The 16,793-nt window shown below is 46.2% G+C and overlaps 1 protein-coding gene across 4 annotated transcripts in view; it reads right to left on the reverse strand.

Moving 5' to 3' along the window:
- Nucleotides 1-1,859: 1,859 nt before the first annotated feature.
- The window catches only part of LOC138303619 (myb-related transcription factor, partner of profilin-like), a 36,339-nt gene continuing 21,405 nt past the window's right edge, over nt 1,860-16,793 (reverse strand). For 2 of the 4 annotated variants that reach the window (XR_011205428.1, XR_011205429.1), the window contains exon 3: nt 1,860-2,827. Coding sequence is in view for 2 of the 4 variants with exons in the window: in XM_069242912.1 (XP_069099013.1) it covers nt 10,253-10,299; nt 11,534-12,020 (534 nt within the window). In the remaining 2 variants the exon portion in view is untranslated. Of the gene's footprint in view, nt 2,828-10,170; nt 10,300-11,533; nt 13,013-16,793 lie in introns of all 4 variants that reach the window. The other 2 variants (XM_069242912.1, XM_069242913.1) reach the window with 2 other exon arrangements.

Raw genomic sequence — 16,793 nt, forward strand, 5'->3', positions numbered from 1 at the left:
CCTCCTGGATCAAGTCTAATTGAAACTCAATAGTGACGACACAAAGGGCCTTGTCTTTAGGGGGCTTCCTAGGATACGGTCTTCTCTTTGGTGATGGTGAAGCCGAGCCCATTGTCCACTCAGGTTTCAGTCATCAAAAAGTCTTTGATGAACTTCTGAGCATCTTATCCCATTCTTTGAAAACATCTGGCATATTTCCACTTCCTTTAACAACATCCTCATGCTATGCATAATCATCTCTTTTCTCCCTTCTCGCAATCATAAGACTGATGTCAATTTAATTATCTTCTCACATCTATATAATGGAAAGTCTAGCCAGCGCCTGGATACCTTCACGGGTGACAGAAGTGCTCTACAAATGTACTGATGATTGATTGGTTGATTGATCTTGGGCTCCCAGCCTTGCACATTTACTGTCTTCACATCATTCAAACCCCTCCGGCATGCCTCATCTGAGGAATGCCCCTTGCTGTCCCATCTCTTCTCACTGATCTTCTGCCCTCTGCCTTCTGACTGCCAAACATTGTCACTTCAGAGTGCTGTGCCTAGATCTTTGTGCCCTCCATAGAATAGGCCCTCTGTGTCTTAAGCATTGTATCCCTCTTTATATTCCTTCCAGAACCCTATCCTTCACAGCGACCCACTGCCTGCATCTCCCTAACACTAGGCAGGTACTTGTGGGATGCGGAGATCCTTCTCCTTCTGGCATCAAAGCGCTGGAACCCGCTGCCTCCTGAGCTGCAGTGACCCCCGTCTTCTGAAACCACGCCTCCCACATTAGTGCAGCCCCCCCCCTTTAATTATCACTCAGCAGCAGCTGCTCTGCTAGGGCTGCGGTGCACCCCCATATTAATTACTGTTTGCCACCATTTTTAAATGCCCTGGCCAGGTGCGAAAATGAGGAAACCCAAATAAATCCTAAAAGTATTTTCATAGCCTAGTGGGTTGAGGCAAATGCAGTTGACCCTGGGTGTTTTACAGCGCTTTGTATGTCACTAGTTGTTGACAAAACTAGAGTTAGAACTATAAATGCCACCTGATAGTTGATAAACTCATTAAATGTGTCTTACAATAAAATATCTACTATTTGTTCTGCTTTAAATTGCGCCATCATATATTGACCAAAACTTTACCTTGTGCATTAAGACACTACAATGAGATTCCCCACAAGTAATTTTAAGTATGACTCTGAATCTGGCTCCGCCTCCAGCATTTGGAGTTTTAGACCAGCACCCACCCCCCTCCCCGCCCCACCTCTGAGAAATATTTTTTATTTGCTCCCCTGAGGATAACTGCTGGTTTGAAATGGGAAAGGGCAATGCTTCTATTGTATTGATGAATGGAGGAGCCGCGGGCTGCTGTGGTATTGATGAAAGGAGGAGCATCAGGGCTGCTGTGGGGATGATGAAAAGAGGAGCAGGGGGCTGCTGTGGGGATGATGAAAAGAGGAGCAGGGGTCTGCTGTGGGGTTGACGAATAGAGAAGCCGCTGTGTGTGCTGTTGGTGAATAGGGAAGCAGTGGGGCTGCTGTGGGGTTGCTGAAAGGAAGAACGGGGCTGCAGTGGGGTTGACGAATAGAGAAGCCACGGGGCTGCTGTGGTATTGATGAATAGGGAAGCAGTGGGGCTGCTGTGGTATTGATGAAAGGAGAAGCAGCTGGGCTGCTGTGGGATTGTGAGCACAGAGAAACCCTAGTTTGATTTCAATCTAAATAATGGATCTCCTGCATCAGCCAATGAACGGAACCGATATAGTTTGGAGGGGATGTCAACTGAAGTACATCATAATTATCACAAAGCATATAAGAAAACTATATAATCTCAATAACAATGGCACTTAAATAACCACACCAGTTTATTAAGAAGTTAACATTTTTATTTCCCTATGTTAACAATGCTAAGGTCACGAAAATAATTCTCAAACACAAGTGATACATATAAAGAGACAATAAAGGCTGATTTGAACGCCTTATATATCTGAGTTTAATCAATGCAAGTAGACAAATCAACTCGGTTTGTAACATAAAACCACAGCACCAAGATCTTAGCAAGAGAAACTGAATACATTAGTTCAATGAAAAGCAAAAGAGAATCATAAATATATCATGAGCATTGGGGAAAATACCTCCCTCACTAACCACTAATTAGCATTAACATGTTGGGCTTCATGTAAAAAGTTTTACTAATGCAAACTTATGAAAAGCATCTACCTCGGTTATAAAAAAATAATGTAATATGCAGCAGCTAATTAGCATATTGCAGTTGGTACCTAGAAAACAAAAGACACAACAATTTATAATGAATACATTACCCAATGCGCTAGGAATGTCAGCAACAGCAACTGCTTCACAAGGGGGCACCATCGGCAACCGGTACCAGGATAGGGTAATGGTTTAGACTTTGGACTATAAGATACCCTAAACCATCTGAGCATTAAGCATCACATAAAGGTGCATAAGCACAATAGCCAAAGCTATCGGAATATCAATGACTCTAGATGAGCAAATACTAGAATGACTCCCGCAGAGCAGAATGGCTTCTAAGGAACAGAATGAACCTCCAATAATCGTGACAGAACATTAAGGTAAACTTGTCAGTAAAAAATGGTTGGATGAGACATAAGGTGAGAAAATTATGACCAATAATCTAAAAATTATACATTTCGTTAGCGCTAAGTTTTCTATTCGATGCAGCTCTATTGACGAAAACACAAATGAATACATTTTATATTCTTGTCTTCTTTCTCGTCTGTGGATCCTTTGTTCCAACTTCAACAAGAATACGAGTACACAGGAAAAATGATTTACATTGTTGCCTCTACTTCCACCCTGGAGGGAAACACACATGTTAGTAACATTTCCTAACAATGAAACAGTTAAAGTAGAAAACACCTTTGAAACATTTCATTGGTGGCATTACACAATGACCTTGTATTTACTTCTATATTCACCCTACAGGTGGCACTAGTAACACGCTTATTGGTTAAGAAACACACTCTTCTCAGTGAAGACAAAATAATGAAAAAATACTTCCATTTACCTTATGTTAGCCTAAGTAGAAAACATGATGGTGGCCATTACAAAAAGGCACCTGTTTCATTAATATAATCATTAATCAAAGTTAAACCACACATTAGTTTATCAAAAAATGATTACTTAATAACTCTAGATTTTTATCAATAAAGATCTACACCTACGCAGGGTTGACGAATCGAGAAGCTGCAAGGCTGCTGTGGGGTTGATGAAAGGAGGAGCACCGGGGCTGCTGTGGTATTGATGAATATGGAAGCAGTGGGGCTGCTGTGGTATTGATGGAAGGCGAAGCCGCGTGCTGCTGTGGAGTTGATGAAAGGAGAAGCAGCGGGCTGCTGTGGGGTTGATGGAAGGAGGAGCAGGTGGCTGCTTTGGGGTTTAAGAAAGAAGGAGCAGGGGGACTGCTGTGGTAATAAATAGAGAAGCAGCGAGGCTACTGGGTATTTATGAAAGGAGAAGCAGCAGGGCTGCTGTGGTATTGATGAAAGGAGAAGCACCGGGGCTGCTGTGGTATTGATGAAAGGGGGAGCAGGGGGCTGCTGTGGTATTGATGAAAGGAGAAGCACAGGGGCTGCTGTGGTGTTGATGAAAGGAGAAGCAGTGGGCTGCTGTGGGGTTGATGAATGGAGGAGCAGGGGGCTTCTGCGGTACTGATGTATAGGGAAGCAGTGGGGCTGCTGTGGTATGGAATAGAGAAGCAGCAGGCTGCTGTGGTGTTGAAAGGAGGAGCAGGGGATGCTGTGGGGTTGATGAATTCAGAAGCAGTGGGGCTGCTGTGGTATTGATTAAAAGAGCAGCAGCGGGCTGCTGTGGGGTTGGTGAAAGGAGGAGCAGGGATCTGCTGTGGTATTGATGAAAGGAGAAGCAGTGGGGCTGCTGTGGGATTGATGAATGGAGAAGCAGCAGGCTGCTGTGGTATTGATGAATAGGGAAGCAGTGGAGCTGCTGTGGTATTGAATAGAGAAGCAGCAGGCTGCTGTTGTATTGATGAATGGAGAAGCAGCGGGCTGTTGTGGTTTTGATGAAAGGAGGAGCAGAGGGTGCTGTGGGGTTTATGAAAGGAGAAGCAGCGGGCTGTTGTGGGGTTGATGAAAGGAGAAGTAGCTGGACTTCTGTGGTATTGATGAAAGGAGGAGTAGGTTTCTGCTGTTGTACTGCTGAAAGGAGAAGCAGAGGGGCTGCAGTGGTATTGATGAAAGGAGAAGCTGTGGGGCTGCTGTGGTGTTGATGGAAGGAGAAGCTGCGTGCTGCTGAGGGGTTGATGAAAAGAGAAGCAGCGGGGCTGCTGTGGTGTTGATGAAAGGAGAAGCAGAGGGGCTGCTGTGGGATTGATGAATAGAGAAGCCGTGGGTCTGCTGTTGGGTTGATGAAAGGAGGAGCACGGGGCTGCTGTTGAGTTGATGAAAGAAGGAGCAGCAGGGCTGCTGTGGTATTGATAAAAGGAGAAGTAGCAGGGCTGCTGGGTATTGAAGAAAGGAGAAGCAGCCGGGCTGCTGTGGTGTTGATGAAAGGAGAAGCAGCGGGGCTGCTGTGGTGTTGATGAAAGGAGAAGCAGGGGGCTACTGTGGTGTTGATGAATAGAGAAGCAGAAGGCTGCTGAGATGTTGATGAAAGGATGAGCAGGGGGCTGCTGTGGTATTGATGAATAGGGAAGCAGTGGGGCTGCTGTGGTATTGAATAGAGAAGCAGTGGGCTGCTGTTGTGTTGATGAATAAAGAAGCAGTGGGCTGCTGTGGTGTTGATGAAAGGAGAAGCAGCGGGGCTACTGTGGTGTTGATGAATAGAGAAGCAGCAGGCTGCTGAGATGTTGATGAAAGGATGAGCAGGGGGCTGCTGTGGTATTGATGAATAGGGAAGCAGTGGGGCTGCTGTGGTATTGAATAGAGAAGCAGTGGGCTGCTGTTGTGTTGATGAATAAAGAAGCAGTGGGCTGCTGTGGTGTTGATGAAAGGAGGAACAGGGGTGCTGTGGTGTTGATGTATAGAGAAGCAGCGGGCTGCTGTGGCATTGATGAAAGAAGAAGCAGTTGGGCTGCTGTGGTATTGATGAAAGGAGGAGCAGGGTGCTGTTGTGGTGCTATTAAAACGAAAGACAGACACAAGCAAACCATTGCTTATGTATTTGATAAAAAATTAGATTTAACAGCACATAGAAGTCTTCTACGTGTATTTTAACTAGAATGACTGCATCATTGAAACTGGATAGGTCTGCAAAGGGCGCCTTAAGAGTCAGTCTGAATAAAAGGTAATTTAGTAAAACAACTTGCACATTTGTAAATAAAGCCCGTGGTCGTTTTTCAATTTTCAAGGGTGTCTTGGCGCTAAAATAACAGACGCACGTTGTTGCCCCCCTGAATAACAATCCTTTTATTGAGCTCGGAGGAGGAAAGGCTGAGTGGGGGCGCCGGGATTGGAATGTGTGATACACAGAGCCCCCGCGGTGGGTGCAGGAACCCACTGAGCCACCAGGCCGGGTACAAACAGGACCGGTGAGGACGGTTCTGGCTCCCTCGGCAGAGAGCGGACCGCGAGGAAACCGTCCTGCATTCTAGGCACCTTCCTGAGCGAGAGATTCCCGGGATGGTTAGAGGTCTGTGCTCGCCCTCGACCTCAATGAAACGGTTTTATCATCTAAGGAGGGCTCTGACGTCATATCTCAAAGTGCTTCGACTCACTCAGTGTCACATTCATACATTCATTTAGCGGTACATAGACCCCATCAGAGGGGAGGCTGGGTCAGGGAGTCCGATTAGAGAACAACGTTTGACATGAACGGAAGTAGAGAGGCTTAGATCTATTTTCAATGCAGCATCAGAAACAAACATTGGCTAAGCCAACAATCCTGGCTTTAATGAGTTCACAGAGCTGCAGTTTTGTACGTTCCTTCACAGCAGCCTTGGCTTCCCTTCGGCGCCCGAACATCCCTGACCAGGTCCCCGATCCCCTGCGCTTTAAAGATGTCTTTTCTTCCCACTGTTAGTTCCCCGGATCTCTGAGCTGTGTTACTGGGGTCGGGGCGGTTCACTATAGAGGGCTGTACACCTCCCTCCCCACCCCCTCCACCCGCACACACACCTGCACGACCACCCCTGAACCGAGGCCAACATCACAAATAAAAAAGCAAAATATTACACACTGGAATGCGGGGGGTGGGGGGGGAGGGATGGGGTTTATGGTTATATTCGTATTTTAGGAACCAAAACAAATTATTTCATAGGGTAACATCAAAACAAAGAGATCGGCAGTCTATAAATATACGCAATTTACAGACAAAAATAATACAAGAAAATACTAAAACGAAGCACCTCCGTTTATTGTGAAGCGGACGCTGTAGGAGAAATTCCACCAAGAAACCGCGTTAAAATCAGTTTAATAGTGAGTTCTGAGAGGGTGAAGCGTCTCTCTTCGTTATTAAGCAGAACAGTGTATAGTTTCCAATAGACCGGTTATTTTAGGGCAGACATTACAGTGGGAGCGCGTATATCACCTTTATGGAATTATAATTTAAATATTCAATCCACCGACTTCCACTAGGCACTATTTAAAAGCATGTTTTCTGGGCGCTAGTAAAGAAAGAAATTGGACCGATATACACGTCCTTGTAGCCCAAAGCTCCGGTTTTGGTTTGTAATTACAATTTAGATATTTTTTAAGGCGCTATTAAAGGCCATGTTTGTGGACGGTTGTAAACACAACCTTCAGACACACAGATGGGGTCAATGCTCTCCAGCTCTGGTGTGAAATTATAATGTATATATTCAGTAATATATAAACACACCAACCTCCACGAGGTGCTATGAAAACTATGGTTTGGGCTGTTGGCTACACAAACCTCGGACAGTTATAGAGGGGACTGAGGTATACGCTCCGGGTCGGGGGTTTCATATAATCTAAGGGGCATACTTATACTCCGTTTGCGCCGAATGTGCGTCAAAAAATTTGACGCACAATCAGAGCAAACGTTGCCCCATATTTAAACCCTGACGCCCGAGCCCGCGGACGATAAAAATCTGCAGTGTGCGTCATTTTCTGGATGCGGCAACCCACCCTGCATTAATGATATGCAGGGTAGGCGTTCCCGTCCAAAAAACGACACACACGGCCGTGCGTCGTATTTATGCTTCCGGGCAAAAATGACTCTCGGCCGGGAGGCGGAGCAAAAAAATGACGCAAAGCCCGATTTGCGTCAAAATTTAACGCCTGGGTCAAGGCAGGCGTTAAAATGGGGCAAACACACCTGTATCTAATCAGAACACACAGAACAAACAGCAGAGCAGCAGAGCAGCAACAGGGAGACATGGAGGTGATTTTTATCCAGCGTGCACGCAGACGCAGAGCCCTGCAGCAACAACAGCAGCTACAACAACAACAGCAGGGACCCCAAAAGCAGCGCAGAAGGCAGGAGAGGATATTCCGCCCAATAACAACCCTGCATGGCCTCAGGGAACGGGACATCATCCAGAGGTACCGGTTGAACTGGCAGGCCATTCAGCAGCTGCTGAGAAATATTGAACAGCAGTTGGCCCCCAATTTAGTGACTCCACGCACTATCCCAACAGAAACAAAGCTGCTTGCCGTACTTCACATGCTGGCAAGTGGCTCGTTTCAGACAACTGGTGCCCTGGTTGGCGGAATATCACAACCATCATTCTCCGCATTTCAGCCAAAAGTACTGGATGCCATCATTCGCCTGACACCCCTCCACATCTGCTTCCCTAACACACTGCAGAAGCAGCAGGAAACTAAACAGGGGTTCTACGCCATCAGTGGCTTCCCACACGTCCTTGGTGCAATCGACTGCACACATGTACGCCTTGTGCCACCTGCTGCAACAGAACACCTCTACCGCAACAGGAAGAACACACATTCAATCAACATGCAGGCCATAGTTGATCACCAAGGACTGATCACCAACATTGTGGCTAAATATCCTGGAAGTGTACATGACTCATTCATCTTCCGTCACTCTACCATCAACCAACACTTCCAGGATGGACGGTATGGCAATGGACTACTTGTTGTAAGTACAGAAACCTAATTATATACACACTGCACAACAACCCTCTAGGACACACAACACATACACCACAACAGCAACACTTAGACAGGAACACACTGAGGTCCTTACATCACTAGCCATGTTTCTTAAGTCACCATTGAACCTGTCACACATTGGAATTTACTGTACAGCTTAATGTGAAGACATTAATGAGTGTGGCTGCTTAAATGTCATCTTTAAGTGTCACAATAACCTGTACATTAATACATTGCATAAGTCTAAGGGTATGGGTTGTCCAGGGTACTTTCATATGAACGTGTTAACAACACTTTCAATTTTAACTCTGCATGGAACTATCATCTCACCCCCAGTGAAGACACACGGACACCTGTATCACAAGTCACAATGCTAGGGAGGACACACTCTATTGCAATTCCCAAAACATACTGCTGACAAACAGTTAGCTAACAAACACTTGCTCAGCCAAGGAAAAAACACAATGCAAAAGTTATAGCCTACAAGTATAGGTTGTCACATTAGTACACAAAAGAGTCACAGACAACACAAGACAACTACTGCCATCAAAGGTCTATACAAGAGTGCCTCCTACATCTACATGATCCCATTCTGTGTTTTTCTTTCAGCTGATCAGGGATATGGCATCCAGCCGTGGCTAATGACACCATTTGGGAACCCGACTACTGCTGCAGAGCAGGCATACAATGACGCCCATAAGAGGACACGCAGCATTGTCGAGCGGACCTTTGGGATCCTAAAGTCAAGGTTCCGCTGCCTTGACATCACTGGCGGTAGCCTACTATATTCCCCAGAGATGGTCTGTAGGATCATACTCATTTGTGCCATATTGCACAACATTTGTGTAAAAAGGAACATTCCCCTCCTCAAACCAGACCTATACATGCCTGAAGACGACGAAGAGGAGGATGCTGGCCTGCAACAGGAGGGGGAACAACCAAACACGGCTGCTGGAGTGCGTAGGCGCCAACAGATTGTAAATAATTTATTTTCATAATTTTCTATATCACCAGTTAATGCACAATTGTAAATAAACACAGATAACAAACACCACATCATGGTTTGGCCTATTGATTTCTGCCCACCTTTAGTTTGAAATTGCTGAAGAAGAATGTCGTCTCATTGAGCAATAATGACATAACACTCATCACACAAAAAATATACACCACAAATGTCTGCACAGAGGCTATGATGTTTCATGATACATTACCATCCACAGAGGCCAACAGGAGTACAAATGTGGCAATGACACATGCCTGATCCGGACACCTGAGACATTCTCTCACTCAGCACAAAAATGTAGCTCATTTGAAAGTCTCATTACACGTGTTCAGTGACAGGGTGGGACCATCCATGTGTAGGTGACCATGTCCTCAATGGCTTCTCTCTATTTTTGAAACAAACAATGCCCAATTGGAACAAGATTAGCTGCCACTAACTCATGAGGAGACCTTGAAGTTACAGTGACAACATACACCAAGACAGTTGGTAGTGGATCTACATTGGACCACACATATAAACATGTGCCATCCAATCAACCAAATATTTGCAAGCAGCCGATCAGAGTAGTGTCCCAATTGGAACCTAGCAGGAAGAATGAAACATGCCACTAATCCAGGTAATGCATAAAGGGCCACATACATCAACAACCTATTTGTCATCAGCACATGAGGAATGCCGAGATTTAGCAAAATATTTCAATGCTAAATGGTATGTCAGATTGCTCCAAATAATCAATAGGGCAAACGTCAAATGGGCAAATGGGATTATTGAATGGCAAACAGTGAATCATACCCTATGGCCTTCCATGAGCCTGCTGCTGCAGGATTAGCATTACTGAATAAATGAAACCCGTGGATAAATTAGCAAATCTGGAAGGGCAAACCCTAGGGTGCTGGGGGCCTAAGTCCACCTCTACCGCTCCCCAAATATACAAGAAATATGTACATGTGAAGTACACACATGCATAAGGCGCATGTGTGGCCTACATGTCAAATGTAAAACACATATAAGATACACAAAATCATTATTAGGACATGGTTATCCCCATAAAAAGTGTAAGTGACAATTGCACTACCTGTTTGGACTATAGATAATTGGATTACCGTGATAAATGTGGACACATTGTTGCTAAGGTTTCAAGGACCTTTTGGATGGTCTCCTGGGGAATGTTTATGGGCTCGTCATCTATGGGAAATCAGGGAAAGGCATATCGGCAGGAGATCCATGTTCCTCTGCAATGAAACAGGGTACAATTAGTGTGTCTGTGTTGTGACAATTTTGCCGTAACATGCAAGCCTTTTGATGACTTTACTTTGCGCTCTGGTTTGGTATTGGTATCTGCTGTCCTTCATATGGGCATTGTTATAGGCCTATGGCCCACCTGTGTGTCACATGTATGATATAGAATTATCAGACTTGTCTGCCTAATCGCCTCTAGGTGTTGCTTTGTACCAATTAGGGAATAGCCATCTTTTTGTCCTACTCGACCCTCTGTGTATATCTATTCTTATGGTGAGACCTTTCCCTGGCTGTGGGTGTTGTGATTGCCCTGGCAGCACACTTGCCTCTCAGGACCTGCCCCAAAATCTTTTTATTCACATTGACCTAATTGTAATTGTTATGTGGCATATCCTATGCATGGCAATGTTAGGATGTGATATGGATGTAAACATTGTTGATGTTTCCAGATGATGTTGGGTAATGTGTGTTTAATTGGATTGCCCTGTTTATCGTATCAATGTCCTATTTGTTTGTCCGACTTTGCAGGTGTGTTTCAGTGACCAGTTGCGTGTGTCCCCTCCTCAGGTGTTGTCTGAGCAGTATGACATTAGTGATGTTGCCTTGTTACCCAGGCACGTGAGGGACCCTGACGTATGCAGCATGTGTGTGTCCTTAGTGCTGTGTGGTCCTATTGCTGTTTACTTTGGCTGATGTATGTGACAACTATGGGCATTGACATTTGAGTGTACTGGTGCCTTTGTCTTATTTCTGGAAATAGTTGGAGATGTCATCCTCACCCCCTAATTTAGGTATGTATGTTTCATGGGGAGGTTCCTGCCATTAGCTACTGTAGCTGCACAGAGATCAGAGGTGTTATTGTCAACTGTTGTGGCAGTTACATTGCAGTTGTTGTTTTGGCTACTGGATAACTGATAGGGACCTAGTTGATGTAGGATAGATTTTGACTGACGAGTGCCATGATGTAAGTTTGACGTAGTGGCCTTCCCATCTGTCGCTGCTTTCCCTTGGCTCCATTGTTGTCATGACAGGATGCCCCCATGGGACTGTTGTTGGTGCTGTGTTTTGTCGTGCCCCAGCTTCTATCTGTGCTGGGCATGCCCCCCTGCCGTGCCCCTTTACCCATGCCACTCCATATATATGCTGACTTACATGCATTGTGTAGTAGGTATTCCCCACCCCGGTTGCAGTCAACATTATTGTATTATGATTCCCCATGCGACTTACCCTGCATGTGTGTTGTCTCCTGGTAGTCTGCGCTGTCCAGTCCTTGAATCCCTGTGACGATCTCCTCCGGGATGACGGCTGCGACCATCTCCTCCATGTGGTCCAGGGCCTCCTGGTGTGCTGGACTCCCCCCTCCAGTCTGCATTGCTGCCTTCCTGTTCCTGGCCATTTTTTCCTTTGTCCTACGTTTGTAGTCATGCCAGCGTTTCTTACACTCGGTGACTGTCCTGCGTACTTCAGCCACAATGTTGATCTTGTCAACAATTTGTTGCCATATGGCCTCTCTCCTACTGATTGGCAACTTAGAGGTGATAAACAGTTGGTGCTGGTGTTCCGTAACCTCTTTAACCAGGATTTCCTGCTCCTCTGCACTGAAGCGACACGTTCTTTTTTTTCTATAAGTGTCCTGGTTCCTGTATGGATCATCCTGGCTGGTTCCTGGTCTGCTGTCATCTTCCTGGGGTCTGTAGTGGCATCTGGGATCCATTTTGGCTCTCCTCTGCTGAAAGGGCAGTGTTTGCGGGTAAATTTCACGCTATTGCGTCAAAAAACCTGCCCTTTCCGGGTTGCGGTGTCGTAAATCGACCCACAGTCATTTACGTCGCATTAACGTTGTTTTCCTTTACGACTTGACACCGCTGTGTGCGTCAAAAAAAAAATGACTCCCACCTGTTGGTTGCGCCGCCGTGCGTCAAAGTATAAATTTGACGCCCACACGGCGCATCGAAATGGCGTTAGCCGGCGGTAACATTTTTGGCACAAAGCTGCGCCGGCGCAGCTTTGCGTCAAAAAGTATAAATATGGCCCTAAGTGTTCAGCAATATCAGCACACCGAACTCCACGAGGCGCTTTTAAAAACATGTTTTAGCTATTTTTAAGCATAATCCTCAAATTGACATACACACAGGGCAGCGGTCCGAAGCTGCAGTTCTGGTTTGAAATGATATTTTTATATATTGAATAGCACAAGCGCACTAACAACTTTAGGCGCTGTACAAATCACCCCTTTGAGGCTCCTGTATAGGTAAGACTCGGACATACATAGGAGCCTGGGGTCCGACGTTCCGGTTCTGGGGTTGAATTATAATTTAAATATTCAATAACGCAAGCACACCAGTCTCCACGAGGCGCTGTAAAAATAGTTTTCGAATCGGGTAATCAGAAGCCTTGACCATGCACACGAGGCCAGGGGTCCAACAATCCGGGACGAAACGAGAATGAAACTATTCAGTAAAAAATGCAGACCAAACGCCACGAGGTGCTAGGAAAACGCATGTTTCGAGCTCTTGTAGACACAAGCCTCCCACATACACACGGGGAGACGGGTATAGCGCTCCGCTGCTGGAGTATAATTATAATTTAAAGATTCAGTAATAAACGCAGGACAGCCTGGATCAGGCGCTATTAAAAACACACTTTTGCGCATTGTAAACGTAGGCCTCGGACACTGGTACGGAGCTGGGGTTCCATGCTGCAGTTCTGCAATGAAAGTATGACGTAAATATTCAGTAATATAACCACACCAGTCGACGCAAGGCGCTAGAAAAACACGTAAACATAAATTCATAACATACACACACAAAGGGCCCGAAACCAACCCTTCCATTTCGGGATGTAATTTTAATTTAAATATTCAATAATATAATCACACCAACATAGGGAAGGCGCTAGAAAATACATGTTTTGGGGCTCTTGTAAACTGAAGGCGCATAGAGACACACATGCACATGCCTGGGGTCCAACGCACCAGCTCTGATATGAAATTGCCATTTAAATTTTCAGGCTCTGGTAAACACAAGCATCAATGGATACACACGGGCCTAGAACTCCAACGCTCCGGTTCTGGGATGAAATTATTATTTCTATATTCATAATATAAGCACACAATCTCCATAAAGCGCTATAAAACCACTTTTTTCTAGGCTTTGGTAACACAAACATCAAACGCACACGAGCCTAGAAGCCCAACGCGGAGGTCGGGTATGAAATCATAATTTAAATATTCAGTAATATAAGCACGCCGATCTCAGTATAGCGCTTTAAAACCATATCCTCACGGCTCTTGTAAACACAACTCTCAGACATGCATAAAGAGCTGGGGTCTGACGCGCCGGTTCGGATCTGAATTTATAATTTCAGTATTCAGTGAAATAAGCACACCGATCTCCGTAAAGCACCTAGAAGCCATGTTTTCTAGTCTGTTGTAAACACAATCATCAGACGGATACACGGCCCAGAGGTCCAAGCACTGGTTCTTCCACTGCCGGGATGATGCAGGGATGAAGGATGCTCGGCCGGAAGAAGGGGTGGATGAGAGACAGGCTAATGAGTGAACAGATGAATGAATGAATGATGCGGTAGGTTAGATCAAGAGGATTAAAGTGTGATCATTAGTGAAGAGCACGCGAGTTCATGCCAATGTTTGATAGAAGGATACACGGCCCTGAGGAGGTTAGATATTGTCAGGTTGTGGGGAACAGTTCCAAAGAAGGGGGGTTGTGACCCAAGATCAACAACAGGGAAAAGGCGGCCACAGGACTCGTGTACTAGTTATTGGTGTAATGTTTGTGTAACTTTAGTATTTCTCAGTTCAGTGTTTTCAGTGCTCATTTCATGCCTTGTATCTCGGCCCTTGTTAAGGGGTTTCATACAGACTCGGTGGTCCGCGGGGTCACTGTGTGCGTGATTCATTTGTTACATTAGATGTTTCTGACGTCAATGCAATCAGTAGTTTAATGCTACAATGTAAACACCTGGAGAGGCGAGCATCAGCCTTACATCTATCCACCCATCTCTCCACCATTCCACCGCCTCCCCACCATTCCGCCCGTCTCTCCACCGTTTCCGCTCGTCTCTCCACCATTCCACCCTTCTCCCCATCATTCTTCCAATCCGACCATCTCTCACTCACCATGCATCCTTCCAATCACACATTCATCTCTCCATACACCCAATCTTTCAGCCCTCCCTCCCTTCAGTCATTCTTTCCTTTGTCACACTCCGCGCCTCCATCATTCCTCCAGACCCTGAGCCTCTCAATCCCCATCCCTCCCTCCATCCCTCCAGTCATTCTTTCATTTGTCACACTCCACCCCTCCATCATTTCTCCAGACCAGGGGCCTCTCACTCACCATCCCTTCCTCCCTTCAGTCATTCTTTCCTTTGTCACACTCCGCGCCTCCATCATTCCTCCAGACCCTGAGCCTCTCATTCCCCATCCCTCCGTCCCTTCAGTCATTCTTTCCTTTGTCACACTCCACTCCTCTATGATTCCTCCAGACCAGGGGCTCTCATCCACTAACCCTCCCTCCCTCCAGTCATTCTTTCCTTTGTCACACTCCACACCTCTATCATTCCTCCAGACCAGGGGCCTCTCATTCTCCATCCCTTCCTCCCGTCATTCTTTCCTTTGTCACACTCCACACTTCGATAATTTCTCCATACCGGGGGGCCTCTCATTCCCTATCCCTCCCTTCCTCCCTTCAGTCATTCTTTCCTTTGTCACACTCCGCGCCTCCATCATTCCTCAGACCAGGGGCAACTTATTCACCATCCCTCCCTCCCTTCAGTCTTTCTTTCATTTCATTTGTCCCACACCCCCGTCATGCTTTTCCCACCGTGTCTCTGACCTACATCCAAGTAAAGAATTCTGTATTTTTTTATGTCAGACACACATTCCTGTGACACCCACCCAGGCTTCAGCTGCTCAAGTGAGGGCTTCAAGGCGCCTCTTCTGCTGCTGGCAGATGGGGGTCCTCTGAGCTGTATGTTGCTTCCCTTTGAGCGCTGGGCGGCACTTGCCACAGTTATTCGTCACCTGAAGAGTTGAGATCGCTGTGGGTGGGAGATGTTATGTTCTGGGGTGGGGTGTCTACAGGGTCAGAAAGGAGATTTGATGTAGCGCTTGGAGGTTATTAGGTAGCTCCTGAGGGAGACGTGCATGGTGGCAGCAGAAACATTCCTTCGCTGGTGTGAAAGGGGGGTAGGAGGGACTGTTAGTTGTTACTTGTGGGCAAGTGCCATGTGCTCGCTTGTATTAAAGAAGTTACAACAGGGAGTGTGTGTGTGAGTGTGTGGGTGTGTGTGGAGGGGGGGTGGGGGGGTGATAGGTCTCCGGTGTCAAACTGGGCTTCGACCTCGGTGTGGACGTTACTCTGTTACATCAATGCTGGTCCGTAAAAGTGTCCCTATGGACAATATCCTTGTTTGACTTTTTGGTGGACTTCAAGTCAGTGTTTGATAAGAGTTTGCAGAAATCTTCTTGGATTATGGCTAGAAAATCGGGGTGTCGTTAACTATCATCTGAGCCCCACGGCTCCTTTTTGGGTATAAGTATACACCCCGAGCTCTGCAGTCAGAAACTATTTTAAAAGTTTGCCATTTTTACCAGCTGTGAGCTGCGGCCAAAAATATTTTCTACTAGATTGGGCAAGTGGTTGGTCTTTTATCGCTGCTCGTTTTTAACAATATTTTTACTTCCGAGTTCTACTAAAAATTGTCGCATCGGATTAGAATTTGATGCCCTTTGTCAGCTGTTACATTTTGGGGTACAGCAACTGCAGACCCCAGTTTATCAGCCAAAGGCCTAATAGGGAACATCGTCCAGGACTCAGTAACTCAGTACTGTCCAAACGTACAGAGGCCCTCACTAGCTCACTCCCTAAAATCTTATGGCCTCCACGATGTTCAGCAACAACTGAATAAATATCTGTTGTTGAAATGGAGTGTGAGGGAAATATCACCAGCGCCGCCTCATCCCCTGGTGGTTGTGTCACAGCCAGACTCCCCTGCACCTCAAACAATCATGAGTCAGGCTTCTCTGCACCTCAACCAATCATGAGTCAGCCTTTTCTGCACCTCAACCAATGATGAGTCAGCCTCCGTCTGCACCTCAAACAATCATGAGTCAGCCTTCTCTGCACCTCAACCAATGAGTCAGCCTTCTCTGCACCTCAACCAATCATGAGTCAGCCTCCGTCTGCATCTCAAACAATCATGAGTCAGCCTCCCCTGCATCTCAAGCAATCATGAGTCAGCCTCCCCTGCACCTCAAACAGTCATGAGTCAGCCTCCCCTGCACCTCAATCATGAGTCAGCCTCCCTCTGCACCTGAAACAATCATGAGTCAGCCTCCCCTGCACGTCAAACAGTCATGAGTCAGCCTCCCCTGCACCTCAATCATGAGTCAGCCTCCCTCTGCACCTCAACCAATCATGAGTTAGCCTTCTCTGCACCTCAAACAATCATGAGTCAGCCTCCC

This window comes from Pleurodeles waltl, chromosome 7 (genome assembly GCF_031143425.1).
Source record: "Pleurodeles waltl isolate 20211129_DDA chromosome 7, aPleWal1.hap1.20221129, whole genome shotgun sequence".
Taxonomy (NCBI): Eukaryota; Metazoa; Chordata; class Amphibia; order Caudata; family Salamandridae; genus Pleurodeles; species Pleurodeles waltl.